This window comes from Osmerus mordax, chromosome 6, assembly GCF_038355195.1.
Source record: "Osmerus mordax isolate fOsmMor3 chromosome 6, fOsmMor3.pri, whole genome shotgun sequence".
NCBI classification, from domain to species: Eukaryota; Metazoa; Chordata; class Actinopteri; order Osmeriformes; family Osmeridae; genus Osmerus; species Osmerus mordax.
Window position 1 is genome coordinate 4,952,804 of NC_090055.1, and position 20,355 is coordinate 4,973,158.

Here is a 20,355-nt window from a genome sequence, read left to right on the forward strand (position 1 = left end):
GAAAAATAGCATTTCCAATATTCACTTTGCATCCAAGTACATTATCATTTTGGCCCTGCAATCAGTTAAATATAGTGATGTAGACAGGCTATTTGGTTTTAACTTGTATGATTTACAAAACAAATCCTAAATAAAGTAACAGGTCTGTCAAGTATTCTCAGTTTCAATATGCGTCACTTTGGAGTACAAACAATGTCAAGCTGCTAAATATTTACCTACAGTAGTGAGCATAACAGGTAAATCTGTGGAAAATTGCAGCATATACACAAAGTCCAAAGAAATATGTATCCCTCATACCCCCCCACCAAAACCCCCAAAAAGTGTCAGCTAAATCAAGCAAGTTAAAACCTAAATAAACTATTGCAATACTACAGCATTGTCCAGGATTCATCTGTAAAATGAATAAGAATTGTATACACATTTCCCACCATAAAAAAATAATTCAACTTCTGTGACACTGATGTGGTCTGATAGAAGATCCATGCACTTAACCAAAATCTATAAAGTGAATAGAGTACATTTGCTATGAAACAAAGCAAATCAAAAAACAAAACGAAATTCACCATGATTCACCATCATTTGTAATTGACAAATGATGGTGAATCATGGTGAATTTCGGACTAGCAAAATACATCATGGTGAATTTCGGACTAGCAAAATACATCTTTTGGACATTTGAACAAGTACAATTTTCTTGAAAGAAAAAGCACCAATGTAATTTTTTATCATCCATAAAACTGGTGCATAAACGACGTGGCCATTCTAATTTCACCCAAATCAACAGATGTTCTATCTTTGTAGTAATATTAATCCAAATGTATACGTAATTAAATCATTCCTCTAGAAATGATACTGTATAGAAACTAGTATCAACTACATATGTATTTTTTGGCAAATGCAAAAGTAAACTTTCTTTAAAGCAAGCATAAAGTACAAAAAAAATAATATTGGTATCTATGTTGCAATGAAAATATGGCTTAATGATCCTTACCACAGCCCCCCCCCAAAAAAATTATATAGATTTGTTTTAAATGGCTCCATTGGCTAAAGCTCTAGAATGACCAGACGTGTTTCCCTCCCCAGTTGCATAAATTATTGCCTCCCTCCCTAATTCTTCAGATTGAAAAGGAAAAGACATTCGGAACATTCATGGTCATGAATGTGGGCACACCAGGGATATGACCCTAGGTTTCAACTGGTTTGATATTAAATCACAACGTACGTCATGGCAGGGTTTATGTGCGTGTCATGTGTTGACAGCTTAGCCTTCAAGACTTAAAACCTTGACACGTATCCAAGTCTACTAGAGGAAGAAGAGCTGTCTATGCCTCTTTTCCTTAGCATACACTGGGCTCTTATACACAACAAGCAATTGCCTGGTCCTCATGCAAAAAAAGCTATAATATATATAAAAGTCTTATTGGATACATGCAGCTCCACAAAACAAGTACGGAAGCTAAACTAACTGCAAATTGTCGCATATGATATATAGTTGATCATATTATATAGAACACAAATGCAAATTGAAAGGAAAACAAAGGTAAGAAGTACAAAACAATGCTGTGTCTTCTATAAGTGGACTGAGAAGTTCTTCTTCAGGTGAGGTGCTGCTGCTGTTTGGTTCTACATTATGGAGCAGTTCTCCGGTTGGCGACCTCCCTACAGAAGACAGGAAGAGAAAAAATATGTCAGAGGAAGTGAGTGGACAGGAAGGGGATACAGTTGTAAGAGCTCAGGAATTAGGACAGTGTAGTGGGACACGAAAAAAAATGCTTTCTTGAGTGAGAAAATATGTTAGTGTAATGTGAGAGTAAATAGAATGCAAATAATATATAAATAATACAGGGAGTCAGGTGGCTGAGCGGTTAGGGAAGCGGGCTAGTAATCAGAAGGTTGCCAGTTCGATTCCCGGCCGTGCCAAATGACGTTGTGTCCTTGGGCCACTTCACCCTACTTGCCTCGGGGGGAATGTCCCTGTACTTACTGTAAGTCGCTCTGGATAAGAGCGTCTGCTAAATGACTAAATGTAAATGTAAATAAGATATATGACTTATTGCTTAAAACACACTGCTTTTGCACTGCACCACAACATGGTATCTTGTACATTTGTATTTTTTGTAATATTTGTATTTTTGTATTTTTATATTGTAATTTACGGCAACTTATATTTATCCCACTTAGTACTGCTAGTTTATGTACCCTTAGTATAGTTAGTCCACATATTTAAATTTTAGGTATATGTTTATTGTATGCACCTTCCTGCCAAAGCAAATTCCTTGTCTGTGCAAACTTTCATGGCGAATAAATCCCTTTCTGATTCTGATATAAAAAAATACATAATCTAAACTGAGTACGGTTATAGTAAGTAATGTAGTAAAAAGCCAACAAATCCATCACGTATTAATTATGAAATTATAAATGTATAGCCTGAAGAAGCATGTTTTTATAATTACATATTTGACCAAATGCCTCAAGCAAATAGTTATTTCCTGCTTATTGGTGGTTTAATTCATGTTGATGAGATGGCAGATTCACACATTTTCTTCCACATGTACCTTTCTGCGTTGGTTGTTGCCAACAATAAAAGATTGTCCAATGAGGCCCTCTGGCAGACCTCCTCCACTGCTGCAGATGGAGCCACTGGACACGCCCGATGAGGTACCGCGATCCGACGTTTGGCCGCACGAGTCGCAGATCACCGTGCGACTCCGCAGGTTGTACTCGCTGTCCACACCGCACGTGCTGTGGGCCGCCTGCAGAGAGAGAGAGACAGTAGGCCATCAATTTCCCCCCATCAGACCTGTAGGGAACAGGCTCTATGGAGTATGCTTTTGGGCATGTGATGTGAGACTCACCATGTCATCGTCTTCTTCCTGGAATAGGGTGCGTGTTACTTTTCTCATGGCCATCTCCTAGAAAACACAGAAAAACAACATTTGAGTGATTCAGGATCACATCATTAAAAGCTCAAAAGCAGTCAGTTGTGCCTTGGTTATTGAGCTTGGCAACTCATGAGCTGAAGCTGTGGAAGTAGTGTGTGTGTGTGTGTCACCTCTCCATTGGCGCTGATCAGGGTGGTCTGGAACAGGTCTCCACTGCCCCAGGTGTTCTGGGTCTTCCACACCAGGTCTGAGGGGGGGTTATGGGTCCCGCCACCTGTAGCTGACCAGATCTATACGGGAGGGGGAAGGGAGGGGGGGGGGAGAGAGGGAGACGAAGGTGAGACAAAAGATACACAACTTTCTAAAACATGTTGTTCATGCGGTTTGAGATCGCATCGATGGCGCGGATCGCTTTGGACTCACAGTGACGGTTTGGCCGGCCTTGAGGGTGAACTTGGGAGGGAACTTGTACACAATGGGGCTGCTGGTGCCCACCTGTCTCTTCACCTGCCAGTGACCCAGAAGCTGGTCCTGCGTGATAGAACGGCCAGAAAAGTTGGGGTTCACATTAACCAGCTACCAATGGCCTTATGAGTTTAGTATGAGACTCCAAAGCTGCAAATCAAGGAACCTCCTTCTCTCTGAAAAACGAAAACAATTTTGTGTGTGTTTTTTTTTTTACCTCGTCGGCCTTGTTGCTGAGGCGGATGAATTTCCCCTCCAGGTCCACCTCGTCCACTGTGACGCGGCCGCTGGCGGAGGCCTGCTGGGCGATGCGCGTGCGTGTCACGGCCCCTGCCCCTGCCAGGCTGGACGTCTCGCTGTCGTTGTCGTTGAGGCGGCGCTTCTTGGCACTGACGCTCCCGGAGGAGTTGCGGCTGCTGCTGGCCGTGGTGGCGGCCTTGAGCACGCGGGTGTGCGTACCCGAGCCCGAGGTGCGGGTGACCGTGACACGGGTGGGAGGAGGGCTGGGGGAGAGGCGCAGCCTGGAGCAGGCGGAGAACGAACGGGGGGGGGGGGGGGGGGGGAGTGGGCATGAGGACAGACTACATCACAGTCGATCATCTAGAAAACTTACTTCCTACAGTCGAGACCCTGGGTTTATCCATGTCCCTCTCAATGCATGCAAATAGGAGTGTGTGTGTGTGTGAGCTTCGGATGTCGGGTCCATGTTCCTTCCTCACCTCTCCTCCTCCCCTTCCAGCAGCTTCCTGTAGGCGCTGATCTCCATGTCCAGAGCCAGCTTGATGTCCAGCAGCTCCTGGTACTCGTCCAGCTGCTGCTGCATCCTCATGCGCATGTCGGCCATCTCCCGGTCCTTGTCCTCCAGGCGCCGGCGCATCCCGTCCCGCTCTCGCATCAGCGACTCCTCCAGCTCGCGTACCTTGGCCTCCCGTGCCGCCAGCTGGTGAAACAGGGAGAAGGCACGTGAGCAAGCGGAAATGGCAAAAACGATGCAAGAGAAAGCGCAAGTCCGTGACGAGGAAGTCCAGATGGAAGATGAATGAGCGTAGGAAAATCCAAGTTTTGCGTTTGGGCGTTTTTTCGTACCTGCTTCTGCAACTGGCTGAGCTGGGACGACATGCCCTCCATTCGCACACGGAACTGTTGCATCTCCTCGTGGGCGGCGCCCACCATGCTGCTGTTCCTGTCCGCAGACTGGCGAGCATTCTCCAGCTGGCAGAAACAGGGGGAGGGGAAAGACATAGACCCTTACCAATTAAGCCATGAGTTATTCATTGGGCCACACGCGAACACAAATTCCCATGGTGTGGGCCGTCTTACAGGCGTACGTGTGCATGTGTGGGGCTGCTGCCCTACCTTGGAGTTGTAGGTCTTCTCGATCTCTTGCTTGTAGATGCTGACCTGCTCCTCGTGCTGTGCTCTCAGGTCAGTCAGGGCCTCAGACAGCTTCATGTCAAACTCTTGCTGGCGCCCGCTGTCTATTTCCATCAGGCGAGACTCGTGCCTACGCCGCATCTCACGCTGACCCTTAAATGGTCAGAGGGAGAGGAGACGGGCGGTGAGGACATGGTGAGCCATTTTGGCGAAGATAGAGAAGTGTGCGATGACCGGGATGAGTGAGAGGTACGTAGAGAGGTGGGGAGAGATTACACGAAGGTAGACGAGACACAAAGAGAAGCAAAAATGAACAAAGCAAAACGGGCATTAAAAAGGGGGAAAGCCGACGTTTGTCTCACCTCATTGGAAATGTTCTTCTGGAACTCCAGTTCCTCCTTGAGGGTCTGCATGCGGTTCTCCGCGTCCACTCTCCTGAGCATCTCATCCTGCAGCTGCTTCTTGGCATCGGTCAGGCTGCTCTCCAACTTCACAGCGAGAGTGGGTGAGAAAGAGAGAGAAGTTGAAAAGCCGAGAAATGGCGAGGGCATAGAATAATCGGCTGCAAAGATGTACTTCCCTCCTGTGAACAGTAGGTGGCACATGGAAGCCATTCAGTCAACATTCACCACATGGCAAGTTTCATTGAGAAAACGAGGCCTACAACTGCGGCTTGGGCTAGGACAATAGCCTATTGTGGCTGTGAAACATTGTGTGTGGGTATAAAGCCCTCGTAGGAAACAATGTGAAAATGTGTCTGTATGTACTGCGTGTGTATGTGCGTGCGTGTATAAAAGTCTGACGGTATGTTACCTTGGCCAGCTGGGCCTTCAGGTCCCTCACTTCGACTTCTAGAGAGCGCTTCTCCCCCAGGGCTGTGGACAGAGAAGCGTCTTTGGAGTTCAGCAGAGCCTCCAGGTCCCTCAGTCGGGCCAGAGCTGCTTCCAGCTCAGACTCCTTCTTACCATTCCTGAGGAGAACGAGGAAGGAGATGTACATGGAGTTTAAGTGGTAAAATACCGTAACAAAGAACATCTGTTTCCATTATCGAGGCTTTATAATGTCAGGTAGCATATTAACCCAAGTTGGTTACATAACCTGAGCCTATTGATTCTACCCGGCCAGGTTGAGATCGTGAAAAATGAGTCCCTTTCATAATCCTATAATGAGCATATGATAACAATCCTCCCTAGGACAACAATAACTACTCATCACAAATTAATTAGAGGATCTCTGTTTGACTCATCTCTATCAGCAGCAGTACTGTGGTGACACGGATATTTGAAAGGGCCATTAAGAAATAAAAAGCCCCGTCCTAAAAAGGACAAAAGCCCATTTGCTTCTGGGCTTCGAACAGAAGTGAAACATGCAATGCTCTCTGGGAAATCTTGGTTAAATTAAAAACATTCAGGCTTGTTTGCATGTGCGTGCGTTCTGTTAAACATCCCGTAAATGCTCCCAAGGAATAAATCAGCAGTGTGGGTACAGAGAGAAAAACAACCAAACTACTTGGAAGAGTACAAGGAAAAACCGCTATACGGCCAAGCACAGAAGATAAAGAAAACGTGTGTATTAGTTTGGTGGTCCAGGAAGGAAACCAGCCCCCCCCCCCCCCGTTATTACATTTGGAGTATTCATTGTCACTAATGATGGCCATCTGCTAGGGAGATGACTTCCAGACCACTTACCCAGGCGGGCCTCGTGGTTCCCCGTACGCTGCCAACCCAAAGCGGCTCCCATTCAAATGAAAAGGCCCATACTTAACATGTATGCATGGTGACATACTGTACATGGATACAATGTGTTGTAACACATTTGCTCTCGCTTATCATCCTGAAGATCAGTCTGTTCCTCTGCGATTTCAAAAGAGGCTGTGTAGGCCCTGGTGTGCAACAGGGGTTGTGGGTTTTACAAATCTGGAGGTAGCATCCAGCACTATTAACATGAGCATTTCTAAAAATCACCCACACATTCTTTCAAGAGACTCTTGAAAACGTTTTTTTTGATTTTTGTTATCATTGCCGATTGATAAATCTGTCCACCCATGGATGTGTTCTGGCTTCCCTTGCTTCTCCATAAATGCAGACTCTTGTGACACCTACACACCCCGCACCTCAGCATATGCATATGTTCGTCACTGGCCGAGAGAGATAGGGGGTTCCTGGGAAAAGCACTATTTCTGGTAAGTTCCAGCAAAGTAACTCACCGTCTTGATGCTACAATAGTGTCAGTACATGGACCAGCATTCAGAGATGCTCGTGCTTGCTTAGAGCACACACACACACACACACACACACACACACACACACACACACACACACACACACACACACACACACACAGAACATACATGGCAGCGTTAACTGCCTATCAACTCACAAAACCCTACTGCAAATTACAGCACAACTACCTAGATGGTCAACTAGGGGAAAATGAAACAGCTCCTGTAAATAGAAATTGTACTAATTGTAAAGTTCAACCATATTGGGGTTTGAGTACATTGGGCTCGGATGGGTTCCCTCTGGTTAATAACTTGGGTCCCAATAAAGTGGTTACTCTTCCAGACACTAGATATTTTTTTGTTATGGTGGAACATTTTTATTGTTGCCATAAAATGGGTAATTAACATTATAGCGATTGGGGAACATGGAGGAAAGAGACGAGAGGGTTGTTACTTATTGGTTGTTATGAGGTGTGAATGTGTTGTTTGTGTGCATTCCTAAACATGAAGAAATGAATATGTGCACTCAATTGTAAAGCTATTGTCCCAAACAGGCTGAAGGTGCATGGGTGTGTGTGCATACCTTATGTCATAAAAATGACCAATTATTGTAAAAAACAAACAAACATGTAATTCAACAATAAAATATAAAAAAATAAAAATAAAAATGTATTTTGCATTGTAAATGCATTCATCTCCAGGTTTCTGTTCCAGAATAACCTCACAACTACAACAATGGGGGAAGGGTGTGAGGAAATCAACAACAATGTACAATGCACTTGTGTGTGTTTGTATGCTGTGCGTATGAATAAATGTGTGTGGGTGTGTAAGTATGTGTTTGTTATTTCATGAGTGACTGTGTTTGTCCATTTGCATTATCCCATTCGACTTTTGCATGAATTGACCGCACTGACTTCTATTTTAAATAAAGCTCAACCTTGTTTCCATTAAATCTTGGAACAGACAGATGTTCATGGATTTATGTTTAATTTTGTTCATCAAACAGATTCCAGTTATGAATGATCTGTAGTTTATACTATACTGTACCAGAAGAATCGAAGTCAGTCTAAACACCGCTAATTTACAGAATTAGAACCATCTGTATACATATGTGCTGCTTTACTAATGGCATTAAGACCATCTTTAAATCAAATATTTACAGAACATGTTGAAAGTGTACACTGTGAGAGTACATGTATAGTAAGCCGTTTCATCTTGATGAAATAATTCTGCTCTCTGACACAAAAGACATACGTTTTTGCCCAGTTTATGGTGTGTTGGTTAAGCCTTTTCACAAATACTCACAAACACCATTCCTCGATAATAGGCTGTTCTTTGTTTTATATTAGGTCAAAAGAATTTGTGTTTTTAAACAGGTAAGGCTAAAAACATTTTACCGGAATATAGAGTACTGTGAGCAAGGGACACACTGGAACGAAGAAGAAATGGAGAAAACGTTTGTATTAGGAAAAGAAACGAGCTAGTAAAAGGGAAACATGGATAAAGACAGAGGGTGGATGCTTGTGTTTGTGAAAGAGAGTAAGAGAGGAGAAATAATAAAAGGAGGAATGTGTCGGCTCAGCCCCCAGCCTTCGGGTGACTCACTGCTATCTTTGTCCACCTCAATGACGAGCATGGAGAGCGCCTTACACGCCCCGCACCAAAAAAAAAAAAAAAGAAGAAACCCACAGTCCTCCCTGTTTTGCTGTGTCGTTACTATGACAACCAGGGCCTAGTTGTCAGGCCTTCAGTATGGCATTTCCCTCCACGTTTTTTGGGGATTGGAAGGAAAGGAAAAAGGAGGTGGACCTTCCATTGTGAATGTTTATTTTCAGGATATTCCAGAACTGAACAGCGTGGAAAAGCCTTGTAAGCCCACAGTGGAAAGTCTAGCCTATAATTTCTAGGACACGGCCGATGCATCATTATGAAAAGGGTACAGTAATTCAAAAGTAATACCTAAATACAGGGTAGGTATGCTCTGAACAGACTGTGTAAATGTCTACATTTGAGGATGGAAACTTCTCCTGTCATTGAGATGAAACAGATAATGTTGCACTAAATCACTGAAATAGCAAAGAGGCTTTGAGAAAATATGAATTGCTAATGAGATACTTTGCAGTTTCAGCCACATTAAAAATGACTAAATGGAACCACTTTCTTTATGATTACAAATTGGTATATTTTCAGCAACACCTTTTGCATTCACCAAATTGTTTGTCATGTTTGGCAGAAAATTCCCTGTGGATATGTTTAAGTATGCAATTCAGGGTCATTTAAGATTGCAAACCTTGGACTATTACTGGGTTAAAGGTCGGAGTAACCGACTCCATCATGTTTCTCTCTACCTGGAAACCACAACCCTTACCCAACAGCAGCATAGCACCGATGTTACATTTCTGTAGCGTTGCCCTCAGTCAGGGGGTGCAAAAAGCTCTATGTGCCATCAGTGAGGCCACGGGGGCTAAGAAGCACTTCACCGCCTCATTCGCTTCCTGTGCTACTACAAACGAAATTCCTCTGTGGGGAGTTGGAAGTGCTGATTGATCTGCACGGTGTGCTACTATGGCACTGTGTTTATTCACGGGCCGTCTGGTCGACATGTGTAAACTAGAAAGGGGTGGGGTCGCACGATGAGTCATTCTTTCAACATTTAGGGAATACACCAGGGTTCCCCCTCATTTTTCCCGCCAGAAAAAAGTTCCCACCCCCAAAATAAATTTCCTGCCAGGACGTTAAGCATGCAGTGGAGCGATTCTATGAAAGATTGAGACTATAAGAACAAGAAGTGAGTAAGGAAGCCAAAGGCGGACGAATAACAGTATTTACATTTACATTTAGCAGACACTCTTATCCAGAGCGACTTACAGTAAGTACAGGGACATTCCCCCGAGGCAAGTAGGGTGAAGTGCCTTGCCCAAGGACACAACGTCAGTTGGCATGACCAAGAATCGAACTGGCAACCTTCGGATTACTAGCCCGATTCCCTCACCGCTCTGCCACCTGACTCTATTTAAGTAAACAGAGTCCAGATATAGCAATGGTACTTTCCACAAACAACAGCCCTATACAATGTGTCACTGGAGCTACAAATGCATGTTTTACATGTAACTATAGCAACCATAAAATTTGAGATTGGCGCAATGGACCTCTAGGCCTATGACATGGCATGAGGTGGAGGTGGGTTTTTGCAACAAGCGAGTAAGATATGAAAAACATCCACATCCGATAACACCACCAAAGAGCAGTTACTGTTGCTCAAACATCATACACTCAGTCAGCAAACACAATGTAAACACTGACATCCGCAAAAAGCCTTGAGTCATGACAACTGAATGTGCCTTCCTAAGTCCATCCCATTCTGTCCCCCATATCAAACACAGTTTTCAACAAGGAAAGGAAAGTCTGTCAATCACTGATAAAGCCTTTTATGCAGGTCTGACTGTGTGTGGGCTTTTAATAATTATTCTACGGCTAGTCAAACACCTGGTGCCTGTCTTTTGACACTTTGGCTGGTTTGTGTAAAAGGCTAGCCATCACCTTTGTTTAATCAGATTATCTTTGCAAGATAAGGAAATGTTCAGTGTATAGGTACCCTTTGTCTGCCGTCCTTCAATAGTGCCCTTGCAATACAGAAAATACTCTAGACTATTAACATTAACAAAAAACAAAACAAGATTTTGAGAGAATTTAATCCACTATAGTTACTATACTGTAAGGAAATAACATGGGCTGAATCTAATTGTTTCCATGCAGCCAACTTTGGTAAACCCTGAACAGTATACAGTAACAACAAACTGTGGTGTGGCTAGCTCTGCCGTTGAGTAAACAGTCAGATATGTCTTCCACTCAGTGCTCTCCAGAGAGACCTTGGTTGCTGCTCCACCCAGCTGCATTTGGTTACTACAAAGTCTTTCTGAGCTGGGGCCATGTAGGTGGAGTAAAGCGTGCGGCGCTGACATTAGCATGGAGCTAACAGCAACAAAAAAGTGTGCTGTGTGTAGGTAGTTTAGCATCGGTGTTAGCACTGGGAAGCTACCAAACTGTAACAACTAAACTAACAGCTGTGAGGTAACGTGGGACACAATCAAACACAGTATCCAGAGAGAGAGAAACATATCAAATGAAGTTGACATTTAGTGGAAATAGTCTTCACAAATAGTAAGAAAGAAGAACTGGGTTACAAACAGAGTATTGGGCCTGGATACAATTGGTACATGATGTATCCCAACATGGGAGGACAGTTAGCATCTCCACAGCTAAATACCCCATTTTCAAAAGAACCTCAAAAAATGTTGAATATAAACCATTTAGAAGATTGATGATAAACCATTTTCAAGCTAAGATTTCATAAGCTCAGCCAAACAAAGGAAATTCTGAGTGACACTAAATGCAACGCATCTGGAGGCATCTCGCCATATTCAAACATCATGTCTAGTCGAATTATATGGAAAGGTTGGTTACAAATGTACATTAGCGTAAAGAACCACTGAGAGGAATTGTAAGGAATTGAAGTTGTGCAAGTTAGTGTTGGCACACCCAACTTACCTACTAGCAAACGGGAACTCCCCAATCAGTAGAATGTATGTGTGTGTGGTCCCGTGTGAGTGTGTTTGTGTGTTTCAGCATCTTAAAGTGATTTAGCCCGTCAGTCATCAAGTGACTCATGCAGCTTGGCAAGATCCTGAAGAGAACAGAGCACCATGGAAACTCTGATCCACAAACTCCACTCTCTCCACACACACACACACACACAGTCTTTCCAAACCACCATTGCCCTTCTCAGAACCCAGTCCTGGGTCCAGTGAAGCATAAACTCTACTCTTTCATTATCTAAACAGAACTCAACCCAACCCCATCCAACACATCTACAGACACAGTGCATATGTTTTCCGCTGCAGTGTACTGAGCTAAGGCAAGTAGAGCAAGAAGCCACGAGACTGTACTGTACAATACTTTCTCTTACACAGACTGACAGTTCCATAGGGATACTGCATTTTCTAATAGCTACCACTTAGCATCAAAAGGTTATACTGAAGTCCTGGCACCATCATAAAAAAAAAGAAGAAAAAAAAAAACCCAGGGAGCCTTGAGTCTAGATGGCCCTTTGCACAATAAGACACGGGAAGGGTAGGTCTCGCGTCACATGATACAGGCTGAGGTCATTGTGGAAGAGCATGGGGCTGCCCTGGGGGAAGACATTACAGGGAGCAGAGACAAGCATCTCATGAGTCTCACTGAACTCAAGCCTCCTGGGAGAAGACATAGAACAATAAGTTGTCATAGTAGGCATTTATTTTCCTGAGGATGCAAAACATATCGTTCTTGACTGTTCATTCTGTTGTATGAAGAGCTGACAGTTGGCTAAAGCAAACCCTGAATCCCCTTTGCTGAACACGTTTCATTCAAAACGTTTTCAATACAAAGGTGCTAATGAAAAGCTTTGTTTTCCATCTTCTCTAAATCCACAAGAATGCAGACAAGGGTGTGACGCCTCACTCATCTCACATACTTGACCTTTTGCAAGATATTCATACCCTGCAGTATTTGAGGGCCTAAAGCATGCATTCAATGGAGGGTTTGGTGTAAAAACTGCAAAGCATTTAAACAGCTTTCACAGCTGCATCATCATTGACTGAGTGCATGTGTGCTCTTGTCCATTAAAGGAAAAAGCAGCTTAAAATGTCCAGTTCAAAAATATCAGTGATAACAGCTCGACAAAGAGATTGAATGGATTTCTCCTGTCGTACGGTGAAATCTAAGCATGGCTTGCTGTGTGATCAAAGGAAGGTAGGGAGCATTAACATCAGTGACTGCAATAGTATGACATCAGAACTTCTTTGGGCTATAAATAATTGCTCACTCATTAAAACGATGACTAGCCTCCATCTGTGACTGGAACCTTCTCTTCACCTCTGAAAGTCTGTCTTTATTCCCTCCTCTTTTTACATATGATCCAGGATAAGAATGTGACTCTTTAGGAATCTTTATGGATGATTACAGGGAGGGAAAGACTTTGCCCATTCCAAGAAGTCAATGAAGTGAATGAAGAGTAAGTGGACTGTATAACATTTTGGTGACATGTGTATGCTACAGAGTTCATATGACTATTGCTGTGTGGGCTCGATAGGACCGGGATAAGTACTAAGAGGAAACTGAAATGAAATAAATTCACACTCAAGGAAATGGGTTTACGCTGTGTGATACATACATTTCCTGGTGTGCGCCCTGATAGTCCCTGACACCAGATGCTTGAAAAGACATTCACACTTCTTTTATACCAAAAATATATACAGCTCCAAAGCATGGACATTTTAAAAGTAAAATTGACTTGATCACCTAGGAACCACATGTGATTGTTAGTGTCTATATATCCAGGTGTACAGAAAAGGGCAGGGGTGGATCAATGCTTAGGGGAAATCCACATTAATTTAGAATATTGTTCATACATTACTGTGCAATTACTCAGCAGCAATTGCCTGCATTAAGATGTTTCAATGTCGTACTTGATAAATGATAATGTTGCTTATGTTGTTAGCACTGGCCCATTTGTATAATTATGCAATATTGTAAATTGTAATAGAGATTATGCTATGCTATTTCACTGTCTTGTAAAATACAGCTAACCACTGTAATAACGCTACAACTGTGCCCTTCCAGTCCTTGATTTTCTGCTGCACTTACTATATGCAGTTTTTGTACATAGTATATATGTTATTTTGGATATATAAGTCTGCTGATCAAATACATTTAAAAAACAAAATGGCAGTGGATACAGACAGGAAAGTTTTACAGGAACCATTTCCACACAAAGGCTAATGTGTATTAGGAGCGCGTGGTGGGTTTCAGGGGGGCTTCCCCACACATGTTCATATTTCACAGTCATTGGCACAGCTCAGGTGCTTGGTGGGCACGAGACCCAAACTTCTACAGTGCACAAGATGAGTATGCTGACTGGATGACTAAACTAAACCTTGACAAATGTGGCCACATGGGGCTATGGTCTGTAGCTCCTTGTTTTAGCTTAACGTCATGTAGCGCCTTGTGTCTGAACTTTTCATTATCAGCTTTCTGCTTTCATCAAAAGACATCTGCTTTTGCCCATAAGGCTCTCGGTTAGTGTCTTGCATTCCACAAGCACCTGTTTTTGTAAAATATAACTTCTTTACAAATAGTGAATCGTTTACAGGGCAATGCATGTTTTAGTACATAGTAGTTAGCATTCTAGGCCAGTACCCTGAGGGGGAAATGTGTGACACAAACACAAAGACGCTTGTAGAGGGCCCACACAAATGTATGAACAGGTGTGACCAAATACTAGCCATGATAAGTGACAGCTTTGACTGTTGCACTACACAGTGTAGAGTCAATCTAAAGGCCAAGGGAATGTGCAGCACTTTGGTACAGTTAGAGTTTCACATTTTAATAACACTAAGAAACAGCTGAAAGGAAGACAAAACAAGTCTTTGTATTTCCATTAACCGTGCAGCAAAACAGTTGCATATCAAAATGAGAATAGATGTTCCATTTGTTTGTTGAGTTTGCCATGTCTTTCTAACCCAATAGGGGAGCCAGTATCAATCTGTTAGTATTAATAAACATATGACTCACTACTCTAGTGTGGAAGTCTACATATAACCCGCTTCCTGGACTAAGGGTTCCAGTCAGCCCATTCCCAGAGTCTCTGGGGCCCTGAGAAGAAGGGAAGAAAAAAAAAAAAAAAAAGGAAAAAGGATAGAAAAAAAACTCTGAGTCACCACCCTGTCACACGCCCATGCCAGGACTCCCGGGGGCCATGGCAACCAAACACTGGCAAACAGGTTGGCTTCTGCGTAGAGCGTGAGTCAGAACGACTAACACATTTCCGCCGCCTATGCATCAAAAGATTTGTTTTACATTGTAAATTAAAACTAATGATATGATAACAATTTGTTTTAGAAATTGTTTTATATCTACTGGTGTAACTAGGGAGCTGTAAAGGACGCCTCAGAAAACAGAATGTGAGGCTGAATGGGTCCTTTACAAACAACCCACCCCACCTCACTTTGATGTTTCAATGCCCTAATAGACCCATGCTCATCTACTTTACCACACGCATCACTAACAATGATCTCCAAATGCTCCAATTCACTTATGTCAACAGTAGGAGTCCACACCCTCATGAAGGCCGACGCCCAAAAATACATGTAAAGACAAAGGCGTTTCCTGGTCAGGCCCCACCCAAACCTGGGTACATTTGCAGCACTACACAAGGATTCACTACATTCTTTAAAAGCTACAGTACTCTGTAGCTCTTGCCTACCATGCATTTTCATGTTCAGACAACATCATTTCTACATTTCTAATGAACATTAACGAACTGCAGTCATAGGTATGTGAAAAGGTATGTTCAGTTGAGTAAGCTTCCACTGGGTTGGCAATATTTTCCCTGTTTGGTTTCCCAAGAACAAAAACCTGATGCATAAAAGATGAAGCATAAAGCCTTTTGTATGGGCAGGATCCGCGCAAAGGCCAGGTCTTATTTGCTAGTCGATTTCATTCTCTCAGACACACTCTAACCCCAGTTTGACTTCACCAAGACTGCAACACATTCCTGGGAAGTTATTGCAGGCATCAGCATGTTGCAGGGAGAGAGTGCAGGGGGTACTTTACTATGGTGAGAATTATCCTGGAGTAACCTAAACTTCAAACCCAAGCTTGACATCAAATAGAGTCGCTTATAAATGGGATGCAGGTGAACATTAGAATAATGATTTGGATACCTGCGTGGTATTGCCTAGCATATCAGAAAGGTTGAAGGTAAAAACTGGTAAACCTGGTCTCTGGGATTGATTGAATAGCATCTTTGGAGTTGGATAATGATTCTCTCGGGATGCCTGGGATGCTTGGGTTGTTGAATGACTCAGACTTGTTATTCAAAGGAAACAGAGTGATGTGTTTGTCAGAGGTGTGGCCCCTATGGCTGTGCCCACAAGGTTAAGGTCCTAAAGGGGCCTGAAGCCATGAAGCTGTATTTCACAACTAGCTTGAGGGCCTATTCAATCACCTGGAATGTGGTCTCCAGGTCCTTAAGTTTTGTTGGTCTTCATACCCATTTCTTAACCAACACCAAAGTATGTAAAGCCTTGAATTATGGGATTTAGGAAATATGGTAAAAGTGGAGGTGTAGCATTATACAGGTTGTTTTTACTCACTGTGAAAGATATGGGACACATTAATAAATGTAATTTTGATCTGTCACTCATATCAATATGCTCTGCAGCAAATGGCCGCTAACTGTTGAGTCAGCCATGTTGAAATGGAAGGGGAGTGGAACATAATGCAACATGGGAATACCTGAACGTGTACTTCTAAATGCAGGTTGTTGTACGAAGCCAGCCCTCATCAGTTTACAGAAGTGCCACACTTCCCACATGATAGTTCCTTGTTTTCACCATTATCTCTTACATTTACATTTAGTCATTTAGCAGACGCTCTTATCCAGAGCGACTTACAGTAAGTACAGGGACATTCCCCCCGAAGCAAGTAGGGTGAAGTGCCTTGCCCAAGGACACAACGTCATTTGGCACGGCTGGGAATCGAACTGGCAACCTTCAGATTACTAGCCCGACTCCCTCACCGCTCAGCCATCTGACTCCTTTCTTTGTTCCCCACAGCCTCACATCAATGATATGCGGCTGTAAACACGTATTACGATAAATAGACGTAAGTATTTAATCATACAGAAAAGTTATTTTCTATTGACCAATAATCTAGCCAAAGCTAGAGTAGTGGCTGGTAAATCTTTGGACAAGAACAAATCATGCCACATCTCAGCACCTACTCCTGTTCAGCATACTCCATCTAAATAATGTGATCTTGATAAGTTAAAATTAAATCGATAGCATGGATTCTTGAGGTAAAGATACCTTAAATACAGCCCCTGGCATCCATGTGTGGTCCTACCTGGCTTTGAGCTCCTTGTACTCCTCTCTGACTTTGCTCAGCTCCAACTGCAGGCGCGCCCGCTCCTTGGCCACCGAGTCCAGGGTCTTGCGGGCGTCAGCCAGTTCGGTCTCATAGACCGACTTGACGCCCGTGAGCTCACGGCTGATCTCCGTCTCAGACTCGGTGATGCGTAGCCGCAGCCCGGCGTTCTCCGCCTCCAGCGAGCGCACCTTGTCGATGTAGATGGCCAGGCGGTCGTTGAGGTTGCACAGGTCCTCCTTTTCCTGCAGCCGCGTGATGCGGGCTGGGGAGACGGCCCCCGGACGGCCGCTACGCTTCTGACCTGGGGTTTCCATGGTAGCTCTGGAGGCTCAAAGAGAGGCTTAGGAAGAGGGGGGGGGGGCTAGCTGAAGAGGGTCAAGAGGGGGGGAAAGAGGAGAGCTGGTGGTCAGATGTTGGATAAGGAATGATGCTTCCCATCTCCTAATGCTTTGTCTTAATTGTCTGTTGCAGACATGGGTAACTTCTAATAGCGTGTATAATATGTTCTCTGCAGGTGGAGGATGAAATGAGTTGTAGGCGTCATGTGCAAGTTTGCTCACAATATCCCATCACAAGTTAGCCTTGTGTAACTTTCAAGTACTCATTAAATTGTGTTGGAGACACTTATTTATCCTCTCAGACAGTTTAACACCATACCTAGGACTCACTTAAGTAGGATTCAAAAGTATTACAATCTTCATAACTGGACCCAGGAAACTACAAAAGCACAATGCTGTTAACTAAAGGCCCTAAAGGCACATTTGAACATCATCCCCTTCAGCCATAAACTACTTGCTGGAAAAGTATAACGGTCATAAACTTGGATATATTTGGTCTTTGGTTGCCTCCGCCCACACCCGCTTGTTCAAAGCCTCTTCATGACACCACAGTCTTGACTAGACTTCGCCATAAAACAAACACAGCCGCATGACCAGATTTGGACATCCACTTTCCCTTTCGTCTAGATGTAAGAGAATTACCACATGGGAGTACATGGCAGAACCGTTCTGCAATAAAGTCTCGAAAATAGGTCATCCTTACCCATCTTAAAATGAAACGGACCGCTTATCTTATTCATTCATGTCATATCACAATGAAGATACACACAGTACTCAAAGATCATGACTGAAAACTGAACAGATAAGCTTTCAAGTAGGACTTACTAGCTCTACTTGCCCACTCCAAACCTGTGTCCAAACCAGCCTTCTTTGCATATTCAAGAGTCAAGCATTACAATATCATAGCACACCACTTTTTTTCAAAAGTGACATGAGTCACTGCAAGTCACTGAAAGTCAAATTAAGTAAGAGGACCTTTCTTGTAAGTATGTCTGAAAGATTAGATACAAGTTACAGAACTCTACCACCACACAGCACACACCTTCTTTAGCACGCATGACAACATTCAGTGCAAATACAGAAGTTAGAGCAAAAAACTCCAGGCCTTACCTCAGCGTGGAGAGGGAAGTTGTAAGGTAAATCCTTCTGGAAAAGTGGGTGTGTGCGATTGAGTTTAAGAGTGAACAAATACAGCTGTCTAGAAGTTTCTGGTGGTGTACGTGAGAGCTGTAGGTAGGGTATATGGTCCTCTCTAGCGGTGAGCGTGGTGAAGGAGATCGGTTCAGTGCTGCCTGGCCGCTTGGTCGTCTGCGTGTGCCTTTGGATCGTGCCTGAGACTGGTTGCCTTGCAGTCTCTCCCTGCACATGTACTGCTGAAGGGGGCGGGGGAGAATGAAGGACAGAGCAGGGAGGGGTGACAGGGTGTGCGAACGGGAGGAGGTGGGGCTGGGAGAAGCCGGGGCTGGACATGTTCACAGGCGCAGCAGTTGTTGGATCTCCCTCTGCACCATTTCTCTCCCCTTTCCTTAGCTCTTTTCTTCTGACAGTTGCTTCGCTGAGTTTCCAGTAGCTTTCACATTGGTGTATCAGTGAAGGCTTCGACATTAAGTGCAACGTAGTAACAACAAGAAGCAAAGTAAAAGTCTGCCTTGATTCACACTTTTACTGAACAGCCGAGATTAGGATAGATGTGTCAGTCTAGAGTTAAGATTAAAATCATCTATAATCACCAAAAACATCAGGGAAATAATTCCCAAAGAAACAAAATCGTATCTGAAGAACAACAGTCTGAGTCAGAATAGGGACAATTCCACGAAAACTGTAAATCCAATACCATGGAAGGACACAGCCAGTCCCGTGGGCCATCCTCAAAAATCTCAGGCAGCGTGAAGATGGATCTGCATGTATTTATCGCCCCGGGGTGGAGTTAATGAAGTCCAAAGTTGGTTAAAGACAGTTCTTATGTGTGTGTGTGTGTGTGTGTGTGTGTGTGTGTGTGTGTGTGTGTGTGGTGAGGGTGGTGGGGAGGGGGGGGGGCGTGGTTGCACACATTTGGGCATTGTTGCCCTAAAGCCCAGAAGAAGTAGTTATGGGAGTACTCTGGCAAGGACCAAGAAGTGGAAAGGAACAGTCAATCTGTGTTTTTTTCTCTTTATGATTCATACGTCCCAGTACTAAAAGCTCTCTTGTTTTAGCTTTCCTCTCTCCCTCAGTCTCCCTTCCTCTCTGTTTCCATAAACTCTTGCTAACAAAAAATATGTCTTGCCCTGGCAACCAAAATATACAGTACATGTGCAACAAACTATTGTCCAAATAGTCCAAACTAACCATTTATTGCTACCTTCGCATGCTTTAACCACTACTTGAGACAGAGACATGTACAAGAAAAAAACCCCGGTGAGGGTTATGGAAATTACTCCATAAAAGTCTAATATATCTGCCCAGAAAACAAAGGTGGCAGAACGTATTCTTATGAAAGCAACTCACCACAGTGTCCCACGACAAGTGCATGACTGCTTGTGAAGCAACAAACAAGACAGATCTCAGGTTAGTCGGGCAGATTTTCTGCCTGACACTACTGTAACATTCCACAAAGGCAGCAAAAAAGTCGAGCGGACTACATGCTTTCTTAGTGCCGACAGTCAAAGTGTCAGGTAAGAATTTAGTATCCAACACTTCATATAAGACCTTTGAAAGCCATTATTAGAAGGAACAGCACATACAGGCTATTATTTATAATTTAATCTAATTTCCTTATTTCCTTCCTCCAACACTGGAGATCGACAATGACAGATTTTGATCAACATTGTAAGAGATACAAATCTGAGTAAGACTTAAGTGCTTTTTCCCATCACTGTGACTAGGTTCTGGGGGTGTACAGACTTACACCTTGCCTTGTCCTGAGACTATTCAAGGACTTTGTCACACACGTCACAGAATAAATTCAAGAAATACATCAAACATTGTTCAAACATCTTCTAGGATATAACAAGACCCTTGTTCCGGCTTTCGTAATGTTTCATGAATGTTAACAAAAAACACCTGCATACTCAATGTTCCTGGTTTCTTTGTATAGTTTTCTCTCTATTTCATAATCACATTTCAT

General features: G+C 43.4%; 1 protein-coding gene across 1 annotated transcript; it reads right to left on the reverse strand.

Annotated features, from left to right (window-relative positions):
- Nucleotides 1-576: 576 nt before the first annotated feature.
- On the reverse strand, nucleotides 577-18,602 carry lmna (lamin A). Its single transcript, XM_067238249.1, has 13 exons — nucleotides 18,360-18,602; nucleotides 16,888-17,276; nucleotides 5,535-5,691; nucleotides 5,084-5,209; nucleotides 4,704-4,874; nucleotides 4,434-4,559; nucleotides 4,067-4,287; nucleotides 3,565-3,868; nucleotides 3,306-3,413; nucleotides 3,053-3,172; nucleotides 2,856-2,912; nucleotides 2,556-2,753; nucleotides 577-1,659 (listed from the first exon to the last, which is right to left on the reverse strand). Exons 2-13 carry the CDS (start codon nucleotides 17,223-17,225, stop codon nucleotides 1,624-1,626), a joined length of 1,962 nt encoding a protein of 653 aa, XP_067094350.1. The 5' UTR covers nucleotides 17,226-17,276; nucleotides 18,360-18,602; the 3' UTR covers nucleotides 577-1,623.
- Between the last annotated feature and the right edge of the window lie 1,753 nt (nucleotides 18,603-20,355).

Bases quoted from the DNA above. Each gene is read 5' to 3' on its own strand.
- lmna (XM_067238249.1), bottom strand. From the start codon at position 17,225: ATGGAAACCCCAGGTCAGAAGCGTAGCGGCCGTCCGGGGGCCGTCTCC. The intron at 5,210-5,534 runs GTAACATACCGT...CTCGCTGTGAAG, and splicing joins TGAAGGCCCAGCTGGCCAAG to TTGGAGAGCAGCCTGACCGA. The intron at 2,754-2,855 runs GTGAGTCTCACA...CTCTCTCTGCAG, and splicing joins AGGAAGAAGACGATGACATG to GCGGCCCACAGCACGTGCGG.